Source organism: Tachysurus fulvidraco, chromosome 15 (assembly GCF_022655615.1).
Source record: "Tachysurus fulvidraco isolate hzauxx_2018 chromosome 15, HZAU_PFXX_2.0, whole genome shotgun sequence".
Lineage (NCBI taxonomy): Eukaryota > Metazoa > Chordata > Actinopteri > Siluriformes > Bagridae > Tachysurus > Tachysurus fulvidraco.
The window spans coordinates 3,766,730-3,782,113 of record NC_062532.1 but is presented as its reverse complement, the minus strand read 5'-3'; the positions used below and the strand labels follow the sequence as shown (position 1 = coordinate 3,782,113).

The 15,384-nt window shown below is 38.8% G+C and overlaps 3 gene segments (V, D, J or C); all 3 read right to left on the bottom strand.

Moving 5' to 3' along the window:
• Window positions 1–1,636: 1,636 nt before the first annotated feature.
• On the bottom strand, window positions 1,637–5,611 carry LOC113648038. The segment is given in 3 exon segments: window positions 1,637–2,191; window positions 4,825–4,932; window positions 5,101–5,611. Coding segments are annotated over 2 exon segments (399 nt in total).
• Window positions 5,612–9,195: 3,584 nt separating this feature from the next.
• Window positions 9,196–9,836, bottom strand: LOC113648040. The segment is given in 2 exon segments: window positions 9,196–9,622; window positions 9,713–9,836. Coding segments are annotated over 2 exon segments (360 nt in total).
• Window positions 9,837–12,348: 2,512 nt separating this feature from the next.
• On the bottom strand, window positions 12,349–13,296 carry LOC113640851. The segment is given in 2 exon segments: window positions 12,349–13,160; window positions 13,245–13,296. Coding segments are annotated over 2 exon segments (351 nt in total).
• Between the last annotated feature and the right edge of the window lie 2,088 nt (window positions 13,297–15,384).

Below are 15,384 nucleotides of genomic sequence, written 5' to 3'. Positions count from 1 at the left end.
TCATGCTTACGATTGATTTAAAATTGTGATTTTCATCATTAAACTGCCACCAAGGTCATAAAGAATGACTGAAGTTTTAATTTCTGAACTTTGTGTATTTACAAATGATAAGTAGTTTATGCTAATAAGTGTGTTATACAAGTTATAAAATGGGTGTGATGTAATACAGTCATGCTAAATAGAAAGTACAGACTATTAAATTCTATAGTAATTCAAATTCTTGAGAAATGACCTTATAATCCTTTCCAGAGTGATGTACAGATTATGTAAGATAACTATTGATGTCTTTCATTGTTGCTGTTATTTTTCACACAGCTGAATGATCCAACAAAGGAAACTAACAAAACTTATGGTTTTATAGAGATATTATAAGTCTCATTTGCTAGTGAACAATTTATCACTTGCATTATATTAGCAACACCTGGCTGCTACTTACCCTCTTAACACTGGGGTTTTTGTATGAAAGTGTGTATTGGGACTGTGATGTGTGTGTTACAGTCTGTATTAGGACATTATGTTTTATACTATGGTGTGTGTGTTACAGTGTGTACTGGGACTGGGGTGTGTGTTACAGTGTTTATTACTAGTATGATGTGTGTGTTATAGTGTTTATTGTAATTGTGGTGTTTTTATTACAGTGTGATTTGGGTTGTGTGTATTACAGTGTGTATTGGGACTTCAATGTGTATTACGGTGTTTATTGGGACTGGGATGTGTGTATTACAGTGTTTTTTGGAACCGGGATGTGTGTATTACAGTGTATATTGGGACTGTGATGTGTGTATTACAGTGTGTATTGGGACTGTGATGTGTGTATTACAGTGTGTATTGGGACTGTGATGTGTGTATTACAGTGTGTATTGGGACTGGGATGTGTGTATTACAGTGTGTATTGGGTCAGTGATGTGTGTATTACAGTGTGTATTGGGACTGGGATGTGTGTATTACAGTGTGTATTGGGTCAGTGATGTGTGTATTACAGTTTATATTGGGTCAGTGATGTGTGTATTACAGTGTGTATTGGGACTGGGATGTGTGTATTACAGTGTATATTGGGACTGGAGTGTGTGTATTACAGTGTGTATTGGGACTGGGATGTGTGTATTACAGTGTGTATTGGGACTGGGGTGTCTACTAGTTTGTTGGTTTGAGGAACAGTCAGATCCACATTAATACAGCATGTTACATATAGCTGTTATTTCTACCTGTGGGCTTTTATTTATATTTTCATTCATGATAATTAGTTTAGGCCACACCCACTTTAGGGTTATATCCAGGTGTCTTTGATTCAGTCCTGTGAGCAAGAGGGTGTTTTTTTTTTGTTTGTTTGTTTGTTTGTTTTTTAACAGGGTGAATTTGCATAAACACACTTCAGCTGTTAGATTTCATCGTTTCATGAATCCTTCACAAAAACAAGCAGCTGCTGCCCCCTACAGGTGCAGATAGAAAATATTATAATGTTCTTGCTGCTAATAAAAAAAAAAAACTTTCACATGGACCAACAATGAAAATAAAGTAAGTAGGAATTCAGACTTGGAGTATTTTTTATCAGAAAGGTTTAAAAGAGAGAACACACTCAGATTCAGTATCAGCAGTAACATAGTAAATCATTTGGTAGGGAAATTAATATGAATTTTTCCCCAGATTTGTGAACATCTACTTCCATAGTTTTTAATCTGTCAATTTAAATCACTTTATTTATATAACACATTTAACAATGGATATTTTCTCAAAGCAGCTTTAAAAAAGAAAAGAAAAATACAATAAAAAAATTAAAATTAAAGTTTAAATTTTGTAATATTGTTTGTTACAGTCTGTGATCTTTTCATGTGTCAATGGTAAGTCTGTGTTTTTGTACTGATGTCTAAGGGGAAGCATCACTGTGGTTCACGGGCACAGTAATAAACTGCAGTGTCTTCTGTCCTCATGTTGTTCATCTGTAGATACACCTGCATCTTATTGTTGTCTCTGGAGATGGTGAAGCGGCCCTTAACAGCACTGGAGTAATATATGTAACTACTGCCATCTGAGATAGTTGCAACCCATTCCAGCCCTTTTCCAGGTGCCTGTCTGATCCAAGCCATGTAATAGCTACTAAAGGTAAATCCAGATGCTGTGCAGGTCAGTTTATGAGACTGATCAGGTTTGATGATCACTGGATCAGACTCGATCAGTGTCTGACTGCAGGAATCTGAAATAGAAGAATATTCAAAGGTAGGAATTAACATTTTAAAAATGTTAATAAATAAAAAGTAGTTTAATCAATTAACAAATTATACTAACATTGAATGAAGATTGCTAGAGTAAAGTAACACAAAACTCTGCCTAGTCCCATCTCAAAGAATTAAAATGATTCCTGCTGCTGTAAATGAACACAAACTGCTGCTATGTTGTTGGGCTGAATGTTTCAGCATAAATGGTTCAAACACAGGATTTGGTTTGCATGACACACCCACTAGAGATATAAAAACATCCACAGAGGAACAGACGAGAGGAGAAATCTATTTCTGTAAGTGTCACATTGTCAGGTCACTAACTGTTCTGTTTGTAGTATTAGTTAACGCTCCCTAACACTCCTGCTGCTTGGGTTTGAATTAGAATTTTTCTTGCACTGAGATTTACATAAATACATGAACTTTTCTGATCAGCATTTGTATTTAAATCAAATATAAAACCACAAAAAGTGAGTATAACTTTAGAATTTCTAAAATACACAGAATATTGTAGTTAAATATGAATCACTTTTACAGAATCCCAAAAATCATTAATCTGTCCGGTGAGTTAAATGAAGCTGGAGAACGATTAGTGTTTAAAAAAGAGACGCTGAATGTGTTCAAATAGACTGAGAAGATTTTCTTTACAAAGACAGAATTCTAATTATATTAATTGCTTAAATTCTATGTTGGAATAAAGGTTTTGTTCAAAAAAGATAAAATCTGACTTTATGCGGACATTATGTCATTTTAACAAAAAAAAAACCAAAACAATAGACTTAGCTAACACTAAATATATAACCTCTATGGAATGAATTAATAACTAGTTATAACATTTAACAGTAAACTATGATATACAATAATCAGTGGCATTTGGACCCCTTAATGAACGCAAAGAAAAAACTCTCAGGAATTGAAATGTTATATTTTAATGTTATCTCAGATTTCCAATGACTTCCAGTCCCAACAAACTCCTGATTCTAATACCTATAATTAAGACATGATGTACACTAAAATGTTTAAGGTAAAAAAGTAGTCTATCTGTTACAGTAACTACTTTAGGACATGTCAGTAGCTGTATCCTGCAGCCCCTTCACCATTACACCAAATGAGGAATAGTACTATTTTGCATAAGGTTAAATTATGTAAACTCTGTCCCTGACTATACATCAATAAAGCTGGGTGACTAGAGAGCAGCTCCCACCAGTACAGCCTCAACTGTAACCATGCTGCTTGTATATCTCCTGGTGTTGGACATATCTATTTCCTGTAAGTTTGTTTAACTTGAAGGGCTCCAGTACTCAGTGTGGTGCTCCTGGAGATGCTGCTCCCGATCCCTACTGACTGAGTTCTCCCAGTCAGAAAGTTCAGGATCCAGTTGCAGAAAGAGGTGTTCAGTTCCAGCAGGCTCAGCTTCTCAATCATATGCCGAGGGATGAGTGTATTGAATGCTGAACTAAAGTCTATGAACAGCATTTGTACTTATGTCTTTATTTTACATGTGGGTGAGGGCTAAATGAAGGGCTGTGGCAATAGTATTGTCCTTAGAGCGGTTTGGACGATACGCAAACTGTATGGGGTCCAGTTAGGGAGGTAACTGGGTCTTGATGTGCTTTATGACAAGCTTCTCGAAGCAATTCATAATGATGGGTGTGAGTGTGACGAGACGATAATCATTTAGGCTGGACACTGTAGACGTGGACAATGGTGGTTGTCATGAGGCACGTAGGAACAACAGAGCTGCTCAGGGAAATGTTGAAAAAGACATCCGCTAGCTGTTCTGCGCATTCCATGAGCACACTGCCGGGAATGTTGTATGGTCCAGCAGCCTTCTGTGGGTTAACTCTGTGTTAATTCCGTGAGTTCTCGGGGTGGGGGGGTCTTCCTTGCCGTTATGTTGTTTTGCACCTCAAATGGAGCAAAAAAGTCAATCAGCGCATCTGGTAGGGAGGCATCACTATCACAGGCAGGTGAAACTGTCTTGTAGTTCGTGATTGCCTGTATGCCCTGCCACATGCGCCGGGTGTCTCCGCTGTCCTGGAAGTGGCTGTGGATTGTCTGGGCATGTGCATGCTTTGCTTCCCTGATAGCTCAGGACAGTTTGGCCCAAAGAACAGTAATTGCCCCTGTTCTGAAAGATAGGTCTCTAGTCTTCAGCAGCGAACATACTTTAGCAGTCATCCACGGCTTCTGTTTTAAGCGTGTGGTGATGCTCTCGGAGACAGTCACGTCATCAATACACTTGCCGATGTAGCTGGTCACTGATGCCGTGTACTCCTTCAAGTTGATGGAGTCACCGTTGGTTGCAGCCTCCCTGAAGATGTTCCAGTCAGTGCACTCAAAGCAGTCCTGAAGAGCAGAGGTGGCTCCTGCTGGCCAGGTTTTCACCTGCTTTAGAGCAGATTGCTAACAGCCCCATAGAGTTTACATAGTGCCTCTTTAAGATTAGCACTGGGGGGAATGTACACTCTGACAACAAAAACTGCTGTGAAGTCCCGTGGTAAATAAAATGGCCTGCATCTAACAGTCACAAACTCCACTAGCGATGAGCAGTAACTAGAATCTAACACATACTTCTTGCACCATTCCATCTTGATGTAAACACACACACCTCCACTGCGAGACTTATCGTACAGAGCTGCATTTCTGTCAGCTCGAAATGAGGTGAGCCCGTCTAGCTGAATGGCAGTGTCCATGACTCTGTCGCTGAGCTACGTCTCTGTGAAAACAAAGACACAGCAGTTTCTAAACATTTGCTGTGTAGTGCGTTCGAGTCAGATGTAGTCCAGTTTATTGTCCAGGGAGCAAACATTGGAAAATAGAATGGACGGGAAAGACGGCCGGCTGAGGTTTGTTTTTAGCCTAGCACCGACACCCGCTCACTTACCACGCTTCCGCTTCCTCGAGCACCACTTTAGCTTTCTCCTCACCTGATCTCCAAAATCAGGTGACGCCGAGGACCGGAGGCCTGGTCTCCGCAGCAAGCCGAGGTCGCAAAGCCTATCCAGCACATCAGTGTGCAGGTTAGTTATTGCATGATTTCTGTATTTTATTCACTTCTGGCAGTTGTATACATGAACACCGCTGTCTCTGATGTCCATGTACTAGTAATAGTCGGGCTTAAAAGACGTAAATAAAAACCTAAAAAACAGCATGAAAGGAAAACTTTTATACTGAGTGGAGCTTATTTCAAAGTCAAGGAATACTTGCATTTATTCAGAAATGAATTCAACATCAGTGACAATGTCCAGAACAGTCCAGTAAAAGTGAGCAAGTGGGAACATGTAAAAGTCACTGTAAAATTTCTAGTCCTTTCACCTCCATAAATCTGAAAATGTGTGTTTGTCATGTGACTGCAGTAAGTTTCAGTGTTTTTGTACTGATGTCTAAGAGGAAGTATCACTGTGCGTGACGGGCGCAATAATAAACTGCAGTGTCTTCTGTCCTCATGCTGTTCATCTGCAGATACACCTGCTTCTTATGGTTGTCTCTGGAGATTGTGAAGCGGCCCTTAACAGTGGCGGAGTAATATATATCATTACTTTCCCAGGAGATATATGCAACCCATTCCAGTCCTTTTCCAGGCGCCTGTCTGATCCAAACCATACCATAGTAAAGAATGTCTAATCCAGACGATGTGCAGGTCAGTTTATGAGACTGATCAGGTTTGATGATCACTGATTCAGACTCGATCAGTGTCTGACTGCAGGAATCTGAAATAGAGGAATATTTAAAGGTAGGAATTAACATTACTTAAAAATATTTTTTAAATGATGTAATAAATAATACCAACATTGAATGAAGATTACTAGAGTAAAGTAACTCAAAACTCTGCCTAGTCCCATCTCAAAGAATTAAAATGATTCCTGCTGCTGTAAATGAACACAAACTGCTGCTATGTTGTTGGGCTGAATGTTTCAGCATAAATGGTTCAAACACAGGATTTGGTTTGCATGACACACCCACTAGAGATATAAAAACATCATGTGTTTCAGACAAAACATTGCTGTGTTGAGTGCAGCTCTGCAGCTGTTAATCACACTCACACCCCGTTTCATCTCCATTTCTATTTAACAATTCAGGAAAATAATTCAGCTGTTTGTTATTATCAATAATGATATGAACGTGTTGTGATGTAATTTCCTGTGAAGGTCAGATTGAAAAGTGCTCTATTTCCAGTTCCCTCAAATTAATCTGAATCTCCACCATAATCCATTAAAATGATAATAATTAGATAAACGATCCTTTATGTAATGTAATAGAGAAATGTTGTGAATTACAAAAATGAACATTGAACATTCTTTACCTATAGACACACACCTGAAATTAGGAACAACAAAGATAACAAAGGGGGACTGAACTGTTTTCCAAACTGCACACTAAGCTTAAAAGGTAAGAACTTTTCAGATGTATGGGAAATGACAGCATTACCGTTGCCCTGAGCTAAGACAAGATTAGAGAATGACCAGTAGAAGATGCAACACAGACACAGACTTCATGAATCTGAAATAGAAAAATATTCAAAGATATGATTTAATGTAAGAATTAAAATGATTCCTGCTGCTGTAAATGAACACAAACTGTTGCTACGTGGTTGGGTTTGAATGTTTCAGCATAAATGGTTCGAACACAGGATTTCACAGGATGATACACCCACTAGAGATATAAAAACATCCACAGAGCAACAGACGAGCGGAGAAAAAGCTTCCTGTGAGACTCTGGGTGTATTTCATGCTGTCAGCTTCATCACTGCTCCTTACGGATTACATCTTGTGTCTTTTTAGTCCATCACTGTGAATCACGTTAACATCCAGAATAACATTCTACTCTACTTATTGCACATAAACATTCCTACAATTATGCAGAAGTCAATCCCACTGGACAAGGAAGAATGATTCAGTAGACTGCAGGACTCAGTTATACTGTGATGTAGAGTTTTCATGTTAGGCAGCTTCCGTCAAGCTCAAACCAACCACCCTGTCACGCAAGATAAAGAGGGAAAACTATTTTTTATATATTTTTTAACATTATTAATGCAAATAAAATAATATTTCAGATAGAATGCATGTATGCTAGGTGAGAAACTTGACCACATGGGAGACATGCGGCCATTTTGGGATGATATTTACCACCCCGTCACATACCATCCCGTCACATGTTTTATTGTGATGTGGTGGTAAGGAATGTGACGGGGTGGTTCTGCTTCCCATTTGAATGTGAAGATGTGTGAAATCAAGGATTCTGATATAGATTAATATTTTTTATCTGTTAACTTAACCCTGTTTTGTGACTATGTCACACAATCACTATGTCACTCAATCACTCTCTCTTTCCCTCACTCTCTCTTTCACTAACTATGTCACTCAATCATTATGTCACTCACTCACTCAAGCACTCAATCACTCACCCGCTCACCCACCCACTCACTATCTGTGTTTAATGAAGAATGTTACATTTGATAACATTTGCAGATAGATCTGTCTCCATAATGGCTCCATTAAGCGCTGCTGAGAGACAACGGCGATGCCGTGCACGTCGGGATGCTGATCCTGAGAGGAAGCAAAAATATCTAGAGAGTGAGCGTCAGAGATGGAGATGGGATGTAGAGCAAGGAAAAAAGAAGAAGATTAGTGATCTAAGTTAGAGAGGTAAGCGTCAGCTGCATAAAAAGTGGAGGAAGCAGAACATGAAGAGAAAAGAGAAAGCAAGACGAGGTCTAAAAGGTGGAACGTGGTACTTTTTTGAGGCAAGCCATGGCAAGGGGGCCCCTGACGGTGTTGGGGGAACCTTGAAAAGAACAGCGGACAAGCTGGTGACCAACGGCCACGACATACCCGATGCCCATGAGCTATATAAGGCCCTAACTGAAACATCTACAACTGTTAATTTTTTTTATGTATCATCTGAAGCGCCATCCACAATGAAAACCTACCAAGTAGTCACATCCACTCCAGGAGAAATCCTTTATTGGGAAATAAGTTGCATGTGCTCCACGCAAAAGCAGCTGAGATGTCAATGCTTCACAACACATCATTTTACTTTTAACATGACAGCCCAAAAGGTGCCAACAGAAGCAATTTCTTGGGAAAGTGGAGATCTCATTGGGAAGTGGTGCATGCTTAAATATGACAATGACCTTTATCGTGGGATCATCATGGAGACAGATGAAACGCATGCCCTGGTAAAGTGTATGCACCGTGCAGGTGTCAACAGGTTCTTCTGGCCTCCAAAAGATGACTTGCTGTGGTATCTCTTCGATGATGTGCTCCAGGTGTCTTTGATTCGAAAGTCGTGTGAGCAAGAGGCTGTTTTTTTTTTTATAACAGGGTGAATTTGCATAAACACACTTCAGCTGTTAGATTTCATAGTTTCATGAATCCTTCTAGAAAACAAGCAGCTGCTTCCCCCTACAGGTGCAGATACAAAATATTATAATGTTCTGCTGCCAATGAAAAAACAAAAAACTTTCACATGGACCAACAATGTAAATAAAGAAAGTAGGAATTCAGCATGGTAAACACTCAGATACAGTATCAGCAGTAACATAGTAAATCATTTGGTCTAACCAAATCAATTAATAGGGAAATAATTATTATAATTTTTTTTACTAGATTTGTGAACATCTAATTCCATAATTCTTAATCAGTTAATTTAATTCACTTTATTTATACAACACAGTTAACAATAGATATTTTCTCAAAGCAGCTCTAAAAGAAAAGAAATATACAATAAAAATTTTAAATTAAAGTTTAAATTTTGTAACATTTTGTGACATCTAGATGCGTAAAAACACACAGACAATTATAATTATAATAATAGCTTAAATTTTGTGTTACACCAACATCCACTTCAGCAATCTGCATAAAAGCTTTGGAATAGATTGGTGTCATATTAGTGATGGATTAACTCTGTATACACTTGTGTTCAGGAAAACAATTTAATTTAATGTTGAGACAAAAAATGAAACCTTATGTAGATATGTTTGAACTACAGAAGTGTCTTAGCTCTGCTAGCTCATATATACCAGACCTCTCTGGGGACATGTGTACTGCAGAGAGAGGAAAATGACCAGGGATGTTTTTGTACAGGGCTTCAGTGAGTTTGTAGTGTTGTGTCTCTGGCACAGTAATACACAGCCGTGTCCTCGACCTGAAAGTTTTGTCCTCTTAAATAAACTGTGCTGCTGGATTTGTCCTGGCTGAGACTGATCTTGCTCTTCATCGTGTCTTTGAGATTAGTGCTATCAGTGCTACATAGATATCCGAGCCATTCCAGTGCTTTTCCAGCAGGTTGCCGTATCCAGTTAATACAATAACTCGACACTGAGATCTTACAAGAGATGGAGAACGACTCTCCAGGCTTCACCAGCACAGAGTCTGTCTGAGTGAGCTCCACACCTCCAACACCACCTGTGAATAAGAGCGACAGAACATCATCAAAAGTCATCAAGTCATTTTCACGAAACAGGAATTAAATCTAAAGCCGACACGGAGACGTACAGAATGCAGCTGAAAGCAGCAGCAACACTGATAATGACAGCATTGTTGTTGATATAAAAGTGAAGTGAAGTAAAATGCTCAGCTGCTGTCCTCCTCCTCACTACACACACACTCACACACACACACAATCCTCCTTAATGTAAGAGACACAAATGGAGGATTTGCATGAAATGCATCATCATGATCTTGAAGTCTCAGGTTTACTCATTTATACATTAACGTTCTTCCTCTTAGAAGAATTGGGCTTAGAGTGAAATGAACAAAACACTAACGTGTCTCTGTGATTAACTGAACTGAACATGTTCAATCAACAATCATCTAAAATGAGCCTCACACGATAAAGTCACAGTTTCTGTGTTCAGAAGGTGTTAGTTACATTTCTAGAACATAGGCTGTGTATTGGGACTATGATGTGTGAATTACAGTGTATATTGGGACTATGATGTGTGTATTACAGTGTGTATTGGGGCTGTGATGTCTATTAGTTTGTTGGTTTGAGGAACAGTCAGAATCACATTTATCACATTTTTCTACCTGTGGGTTTTTCCAGTGTTTCCTGGAGCACAGAAACAGGGTTTATGTATATTTTCATTGCTGATCATTAGTTTAGGCCACGCCCACTTTAGGGTTATACCCAGGTACATTTGATTCAGTCATGTGAGCAAGAGGGTGTTTTTTTTTTTTTTCATATCAGGATGAATTTGCATAAACACATTTCAGCTGTTTTTATAGTTTCATGAATCCTTCACAAAAACAAGCAGCTGCTGCCCCCTACAGGTGCAGATACAAAATATTATAATGTTCTTGCTGTCAGCAAAAAAAAAAAAAACTTTCACATGGACCAACAATGTAAATAAAGAAAGTAGGAATTCAGAATTGGAGCATTTTTATCAGCATGGTTTAAAAGAGAGAAAACCCTAAGACACAGTATCAGCAGTAACATAGTAAATCATTTGGTTTAACCAAATTATCTACTTCCATAGTTCTTAATCTGTTGTTTTAATTAACTTTTTTCCATTCATTTTCTCAAAGCAGCTTTAAAAAAAAGAAAAGAAATGTACAATAAAAAATAAAAAATTTACATTTTTTCTATCATTTTTTGTAACAGACAATGAGCCTTTCATGTGTCTGTAGTAAGTCTGTGTTTTTGTACTGATGTATAAGAGGAAGTATCACTGTGTGTCACGGGCGCAGTAATAAACTGCAGTGTCTTCTGTCCTCATGTTGTTCATCTGCAGATACACCTGCTTCTTACTGTTGTCTCTGGAGATGGTGAAGCAGCCCTGAACAGTACTGGAGTAAAACTTCCTATCACTATCACCCTCAATAATTGCAACCCATTCCAGTCCTTTTCCAGGCGCCTGTCTGATCCAAGCCATCCAGTAGCTACTAATGTCTAATCCAGATGCTGTGCAGATTAGTTTATGAGATTGATCAGGTTTGATGATAACTGGATCAGACTCAATCAGTGTCTGACTGCAGGAATCTGAAATAGAAGAATAGTCAAAGGTAGGAATTAACATTAAAAATGAATGAATGAAAAATATTTGAATCAATTTACAAATAATACTCACAGTGAATGAAGATTACTAGAGTAAAGTAACACAAAACTCTGCCTAGTCCCATCTCAAAGAATTAAAATGATTCCTGCTGCTGTAAATGAACACAAACTGCTGCTATGTTGTTGGGCTGAATGTTTCAGCATAAATGGTTCAAACACAGGATTTGGTTTGCATGACACACCCACTAGAGATATAAAAACATCCACAGAGGAACAGACGAGAGGAGAAAAAGCTTCCTGTGAGACTCTGGGTGTGTTTCATGCTGTCAGCTTCATCACTGCTCTTTACTCATTAGATCTCATGTCTTCTTTTGAAGCTGAATGTGCAATAAAAGATGGTCTTGTTCACACAGACGGCTCTCACAAGGCATCAAACAACAGTAACTTGGTCCTGTATTGACAATAATTTCTAATTTCTGCTAAAAGAAATGAAGACCTAGAACTTTATCTAAAACAAGTTCCAACAGAGGCATAAGAACTCAGTGAAACATAGAGTAAGGAATTAAAGACATAGAGGCATGATGTTCTAGGCAGGGTGATGGGATGCAGTAGCATGTGTGGTTTTGTTCCTCTAAGACCTCTCTCTGTGTTGTGTATTGAATCAACGTTATTGGAGGAATTATTGCATTGTGAGTATATAACAGTGTGTTTGTAATGTAGGGATTCATTACTCAGTACATTACATTAATTGTCCATTTAGGTGAATAAAATACTTCCTAATGATGACCGAGTGACTGAATACATTACCCTTATTATTGTCTCGTGACACTGAATGATTATATGATTATTTACAGTATATATATCCTTACACCTCTAATTCCAGTAGTTTTGTTCTCTATTAATAAGAGCACAGACATTTGTTCTCTTCTGGACTCCTGAACACATAAAACCTGCAGACGCAGACGGGGAAAATGAGCTGCAGTTTATTTACAGAGTCATTTAAAGAACCGGAATATGAACATGTCTGAATCTGAACTTCGGTTGAACAAGAGGATGTTTTTGTATTATAACAGGGTGAATTTGCATAAACACACTTCAGCTGTTAGATTTCATAGTTTCATGAATCCTTCTTGAAAACAAGCAGCTGCTGCCCCCTACAGGTGATTTTTAATTCCAGGAGTTTGTAGTAGTGATGCTGCAGTAAACATCTACATTTCAGTTTGATCTCTCATCAGATTCTGTGCTGCTGAACAGACTCTGTGTGTCTAAATTCAGGAAGTGAACCATCGACCTGTAGTGTTCCTGCAGCTGGCATCACAATCAGGAGGAATAAAAGCATGAATAGTACAGTATATAGTCCCAACTAGTCATCACAATCATTGTCCTAGAGCTGATTTACCTTCAGTCAAATACATAAAGACGTCACAATGTTAAAGTGATACATAACGTGGATTATTATTATTATAAATATTACTAAATGCTAGAAAACATTGGAATAAAGAGGAAGATCTGAGTGTGAATAGATGATGTTGTTTATAATAAAGGTCTCTGGGGTGCAGCTTCCTGCTGAGGGAATATTTACAGCTCATGAGGACGTGCTTGTGTAAGTTTTTGTACAGCTCTGGAGTCTGTTGTGTCAGTGTGACTCTCGTGCACAGTAATAAACTGCCGTGTCTTCAGCTTTCAGACTCTTCACTTCTAGGTACAGCAAGTTTTTATTGGTGTCTTTATTGATGGAGAACTGGCCCTGTAGAGACTGAGCGAATGCAGTGCCAGTGCCACCATCAATGAGCCCGATCCACTCAAGTCCTTGTCCTGGTTTCTGACGGATCCAGTGCATGTAGTAGCTGCCCATTGAGAATCCGGAGACAGTACAGGACAGAGTGACCGACTGTCCAGGTCTCTTCACCACAGAATCAGAGGAGGTCAGGGACTGTCCATAAGAATCTGGAAGAGAAGAATAGAACTCAGTAATGTTATCTTATAATAATTATAATGCTTATAATCTTCACATAAAAAACATAAACATACATGAAATGAGTAGCAATAAAATACACTGTCCTAAAATCATCCTTCTCTGAGTTCTGCTTCAGTCAGATTTAAAGTGTATGGGAGTGTTATCTCTCACAGAGCTCACTGGAAACTAGAGCAGCCAAGAACATGCTGTTTATACACCACTCTATTTGAATAGGGAGCGTCCATGACCACTATGGAGGTGTTCAACCCACAACCACACGCTGCTCACTGGATAGATGAGTGGATGATAAGGTACTATGTAAATCTCTACAACAGAATGTTTCTCTATCAGAAAGGGAACCAAATCGAATCATTTTTAGAAGACACCTCACTCATCTAAGGAACACATTAGGAAACCTAAATGTAGGAATGGTTACGTGGTGATGGTTTATTTCACACAGACGGCTTTCTCCTGCTCCTGTATTGAGAAGGAGTAAAGCTCAGTGACAGAAAGTAAGGAATAAATCACTTGGGGAGGTTTTGTTACAGAAAAATAATGCAAAAAGTGGTACAGCTCCCACATACTTTAACACACAGGAGTGAGCCTGGTCTCATTGGAAAGATTCTCTAGTTTCAGATACAAGTGTCAGATTGATTCTAGGCCTTACTGCCACAAAGGTACAGAGGCTAGAATGGAAGGTTTTGATTTCCGCCTGAGTTGTTTACCTGATAAACTGATTAATCTTATTTCTCTGGAACATGTTAGGAACCAAATAACAACTGAGGGTCAGAGCCACATGTCTTGGCTTTCACCAAAAAAAAAACAAGTCAAAAGACTCAAAAATGGCTTCAATAAAAATATTTTTCTACGGACATGTCCGTCCGGTCATGTTTTGCTTGTTTACTTGTTTACTGTATAACTTTGAATTAAAATACTGCATGCTCAGTTTAAAAGGCCTAAAACAAACAGAGACTCTCTGTCTAGAAGTCTGCTGTGAAAAAAGGCCTGTAATCTGACACCCTGAGCTGTGGGAGTGTGAAAAAGTCGAGAATAGCGCAATAAATCCAGTGCGCATCCATTTCTGCGCAGCCTGAGGCCTCAGAGCCGTGTCATGTTGCATACCTTTGGAATCGTCTCCTTATTGGCTAAAGAGCTGTAAAGGTCCCGGACCATTTCATTGCTATTGGAAGGAGCAATTGTCAGTCAAAGGGAGGGTTCCCACATAGAATGGAGAGACATCATTGGCTTCTCAGCCGTCTATCTCTGCAATACAAGCGCCGATTGGCTCAAGTGAGGGCTTGTTTGATTCGTTAGGCCATGGACTACAAATCTGACGCAAAAGTGTCATTTTTGAAACCTCCAATGAGAAGTTAGAGCCGAAACAACGGATGGTGGCGCACTTCTGTTTCCAGTTTTCGGTCACAAACGGAATATTTGCGAGGCGACCAAAGCGTTTTGGATTAAAAGGCTTACAGATTCCAGTTCCTTGGACCTTTGGGGATTTTTGTGAACCATTTGTTTTGGAAAATATTACCCCAGTGAAGAAAGGGAAGCGTCTAAAGTAAGGGAACAACTGGTCTAGCGCCGCCTAGTTCAGTTCACCACCAATTTTGTTTCAAATAGTATGACGGCTATAAATCATATTATGCTTTGTGTGTGGGCTTAAAAAATCTTGAGAGTCTAAGCTTTACTAGAAAAATAAGTTTAACCGTGTATTTAGAGGATTTAATGCTTAAAAGCTACAACGAACTGTTTCTGGCTCATCCCCTAGTGGTCATTTTGTCTTCCGTTAACATGGTTTGATCTGAACCTGAACCCAGATCCTCACTTCTCCTGAGAACACCTCTAATCATTTATGAAGGGGTTTGATTTACATGACAGTGTTTAGGCTTTCGGAAGACATGAGGCATTTCCTACTAATGTTAAAACAGCACAATCACAAAAGATTAATTCTTATGATGTAGCTGATGAAACAATCTGGATGATGCAGTCTGGTTTAATAAGATGCTGATATAATGGAGCTGTAATGTCTTAATAAGAATAGGAATGTTGTAGTTAGTGTTTATGACTTTAATGTAAATCCCAGGAGAACATGTTCTCATATTTATGACACACTGTCAGTCCTTTGATCCTCAACATGTTGCTTAGATGTGGTGTGAATAAAGAAAGAGCGACCATTACAGGCCTTAAAGCTTAAAGAACAGCATAATGTTC